Source organism: Topomyia yanbarensis, chromosome 2 (assembly GCF_030247195.1).
Source record: "Topomyia yanbarensis strain Yona2022 chromosome 2, ASM3024719v1, whole genome shotgun sequence".
Classification (NCBI taxonomy): domain Eukaryota; kingdom Metazoa; phylum Arthropoda; class Insecta; order Diptera; family Culicidae; genus Topomyia; species Topomyia yanbarensis.
The window spans coordinates 27604613-27609138 of NC_080671.1; the positions used below are offsets into that span (position 1 = coordinate 27604613).

Sequence of the window (4526 nt, forward strand, 5' to 3'; positions counted from 1 at the left end):
CTATTTTAATGATTTCAGCATCAAATTTCATGGACCCGCAATTCCTTCACCGATGTCATGAAGATTTCTCGAATGATAAGGGATTCATCCGACGCTGAATTTCTTCAATGTGAGCTGAACAACTTTATTGAGGTGAGTGGTGTGGGGCCCTATTCTCACAGTCACGTCACTTAGTGACTAGAGCAAAATTTCCTTCTAGTCACTAAGTGACGTGACTGTGAGAATAGGGCCCGTGATCTAAACAGAATATTTTAAAACCTAAGCAAATATTCAATCGTCACGCGAAAACATCAACTGATCCAACTCAACTACCATTTGTTCGACTCGAGCATTCCAAGACACTCTCACGTCACAGATCTCATTGATTCGGAACTAACGTTCTAACCACATACTTCATACATTGTGGATATGCATCTTCCGAATACCAACAAACTTTTGGGACATACTGTTTTAAATATTGCGCGTTGGTTCGCTCAACACTACAATATCGTTCTGATGTTTGGAATCCGTACTACTAGAACGAGTTTGACAGAATCGAGGCTGTTCAACACCGGTTTATACGCTTTTTCATTTCGACATCTCCATGGTAAACCATTTTAACTGCCGAGCTACCAAAACCCTATAGGCCTATCGTAAGTGCACCGAGCAAAATTTACATTGAATTTCCATAAAAACGTCTTATGACTTTCAGACATAAGGATTTTAAATGGATTTTATAAGTCTGTCTTATGATTTGGAGGGGAAATTTTCCAAATCCATCTCTTATTATTTTCATAAGACCAGTCTTATGAAATTTATGAAAATGTCCGATTGAACGCCATAGGTGCCCATTTATGAAAATTGCTGACATTTATAAGCAGAAAATATAGTAGAAATAATGATTTTCATAGAACAGTCTTATGATATTCATCACAATGTTCGAATGAATGCCATAAGTTTTTTATTTATGGATATTATTGTGCATTTACATAAAAAATAGAACACGGCTGACATTTCTCGATCGTTTTTAGTAGACAAAAAATCAACAGTAAGAACAACCTTGAGAGGATATTAGGTTTTCCACCAACCGACATAACCCCACAAAATGAGCTGGGTGAACTTTTTTTGGCAATTCTCGGTGGTTTGTTTACAAGGGGAGTTACGTGAGTTTGAATGTAACAAATGGACACCAGTTGCACTCGAACTCACGCAACTGACAAAGTAAACAAACCACCGAGAATTGTCAAACATGAACGTCATTCATCATGAGTTCATTAGTGTGCTTATCTCATTCTATGGAACTCAATTCGGGACAAATGAACCGCCAAGTGTAGATCCCTTCAGAAGATTGAAGAGAAAACTCTCATTAAATATTAAAATTTGTAAATTTGCAACGCTTCGTAAATATTTCCTGGGAAACTGGGCTTAGACAACTGGGAAACTGGACTTGACAACTGAAGGATAATGAATGTTACTTCTCAAATGATTTTGGTAATTATAAAATACGCGGCAGACACTAATTATATGCAAAACTTATTTCATTTCAAATAATCGGATATCTTCTGTAAAAATCATAGCCACGTAAACTGATTTAATGCTCACAGTAATTTATTGAATAACATAAAAAAAATTATTAACAATTTTGTTGCAATTTGACTAAAAATCTCACTTCTTGTGTTTCAAACAGCGGTAACCGAAAATAAGTAAGACTGAAACTATTAGCTCCTGGTTGACCGTCCAAGCCAGTACTGAATTCATAAGAAACAATTATGAACTTTTCACAAAAGAGACGTTTATGAAAAACAAAATATAATTTTATAGAATCAATAACAGATCTCATATGGGTTTCATGAGAAAAACTTATGAAATTCTTAAACGCATATATTGGAGCGAAATCATAAGACTGTTTTATGAAATACATTATTTGTGCGTCTATGGAGTGCATGAATAAAGATAAATGAATTCATAAGCCTGTCTATGACATTCGAAAGCGTTCAATGGCATCGTCAGAAGGCTGGTTCATATGCCGAGACTTATGAACTTCTCAGATGCTTTTTGCTCAGTGTGGATATACAAATAAACATCATGAGTTTGCTTGCGAGGACCTTAGCATTTGACGGAATTGTCAAGAAGAGGTAAAGAGAACCCAGAAATGGCTTTCGAAGTATGTCTCGTCAAAAAAAACTATGTGTTGTCTTAATTTTATAGCTTTAAAGGTATTTGAATTGTTGATCCTCAGTTCGGCAGATATTTGTGAACTAAGTCTCCTTTCGGTTACATTCTGTTGCAGTAAAATAACACGCTGTTGCCATTTTAGATCTATAAATTCTGAATTACAGAGTAAATTGCAACATGTTTTACACCAGCTGGTACTTTTTTCTCTACATAACGACACCTAACAAGTACATTTCCGAGGATCACTCTGAATTTTTTATCGTTTCGCCACGGGCAGCATCCGCCGTCGATGCGTTTACAACAGGGCTGTCATTCTGTACCATCTTCTCACCGACCGACAGACTGTTGTAGATTTGCAACGCCTGGGCCACCATTGTCGTTACGTCCGAGGCATTCGATGGAACGATTAATGTGTTGTTCTTTTTCGCCAGATTTTCAAACGCATTAACATATTTCTCAGCAACGGCTAATGAGGCAGCATCACGACCCTGTTTGGACAGCAGCGACTCCGATACCATGGTTAGACCTTTGGCTCGAGCATTTGCTACCGCTAGGAGTGCCGCAGCCTCACCATTAGCTCGATTGATTTCTTCCTGCTTTTGAGCTTCGGAGGCGAGTATTCGAGACTGTCGTTTGCCCTCTGCTACGTTGATTTCGGCTGCTCGGACACCTTCCGACTCTAGAATTGCGGCTCTTTTCCTACGTTCGGCTTCAACTTGCATCTGCATTGCTTCGTGTACACGATTGGGCAGTTTTATATCACGGATCTCATATCGAAGGCACGAGATACCCCAAGCTTCGGCTGCCTTATTGATGGAATCTACAATACTAATATTGAGCGATTCTCGTTCTCGGAATATTTTATCCAAGGACATCTTTCCCAGTTCAGATCTCATTGTGGTTTGTGCTAGCTGGGTAATGGCAAACTCTGGATCCTCAACGCCGTAGGAAGCATGGTAGGGGTTGAGAATTCTCAAGTACAACACACCGTCTATGCTTAGTGTTACATTGTCCGAGGTAATGGCGGATTGCTTCGGCACGTCGATTGCAATTTCCTTAAGGCTTTGCACGTACTTCACTCGGTCGACAATGGGTAATAAAACGTTTAAACCGGGTTCCAGTATTCGATGGAATTTACCCATTCGTTCTACAATCCATGCCTGAAATATGGGTATATGTACTACATAAATAGAGGTAAGTAGCTAAAGCAATATTACTTCCTGCTGTGGAACGAACATGATGATTGTGTTGATGGGTGTAGATTTGTACCGGACCTGTGCTGCTTGAAGTAGTCCCTTATCAAAGTTCCTGTCTAGAAGTCCCTGCAATAATGATGAAATAATGAGCGTATGTTGGTAAATGTAAAACTAATGATATCGAACAATTGTTCTGAGAATTTTTTATTCAACTTTGTACAAACCGTGGAATTTGAGCCGGTTAGGCCGGTAGCGGTAATCCCCCGGAATGATGATCGAGCTAATCTAGTAGTTGCACGGATCATGATTTTCAGATTATTGCATTCGAAAAAAATGGAATTTTTGAAAAAGCACAACTTTTATTCAAATGGTTATCAATGTCGCAATAGATTACACAAAATCAAAGAAAAACTTTTAGGTAAACTCAAAACTTCGGGAAATCAGTCAGGCCAAAATGCCAAATGGATTGCGAGAGATGCGATGCGGTGCGATTTTTGACAGCTTCTTCACAATGGTATTTACTACATTGGTATTGGTTAATACACAGAGAGAGGAGAGAGAGAGACCAACGACGTGGAAAGGAAAGGTGGAAACAATATCTGTTTGAGCACGGTAAAAAAAAATTTAACCCATTTTATGCAGCTTTCTGGCAACCCTATACCATCATATGGAGTTTGACAGCGACCGACATATATGGGGCGTTATAGCTATAAAGCCCCAAACAAAGAATTATGTTCGGCACTATGCTCGATATTCAAGCATTCCACACGACGTTTTGCATCTTGTGGGATGATTTAATATCATATCATTTAGAAAATCGACATTTTGTAACTAAATACAGCTTCTAATCATTCGGTTCAAAATCAATGTTTTGCCTTTCATGGCAGTGATGTTGGCTGTACAGAGACGTCGTCCTTGACAGGGGGCTGATTTTATGTATTCAAATTACCCATTTTCGGAAGTTATTCAAGTTGTCAAAAAATGGGTATTTTTTGTTTCTAACAATGAGTACATTTTATCCATTTCACAACTACTCGATGACGTAATGCCATTGGGTATATTGATCTTAATAATGGGTGAAAATCCTTAAGAATTATTTCAAGCGAGTTAACCTGCAAACTAAGGATCGTAGCGGAACCTGCAGATTATTGGCGTGCATCGGAGTCCGTGATGGAA

General features: G+C 38.6%; 1 protein-coding gene across 1 annotated transcript; it reads right to left on the reverse strand.

Annotated features, from left to right (window-relative positions):
- Window positions 1-2170: 2170 nt before the first annotated feature.
- On the reverse strand, window positions 2171-3847 carry LOC131679003 (stomatin-like protein 2, mitochondrial). Its single transcript, XM_058959512.1, has 3 exons — window positions 3575-3847; window positions 3372-3476; window positions 2171-3314 (listed from the first exon to the last, which is right to left on the reverse strand). Exons 1-3 carry the CDS (start codon window positions 3653-3655, stop codon window positions 2397-2399), a joined length of 1104 nt encoding a protein of 367 aa, XP_058815495.1. The 5' UTR covers window positions 3656-3847; the 3' UTR covers window positions 2171-2396.
- Between the last annotated feature and the right edge of the window lie 679 nt (window positions 3848-4526).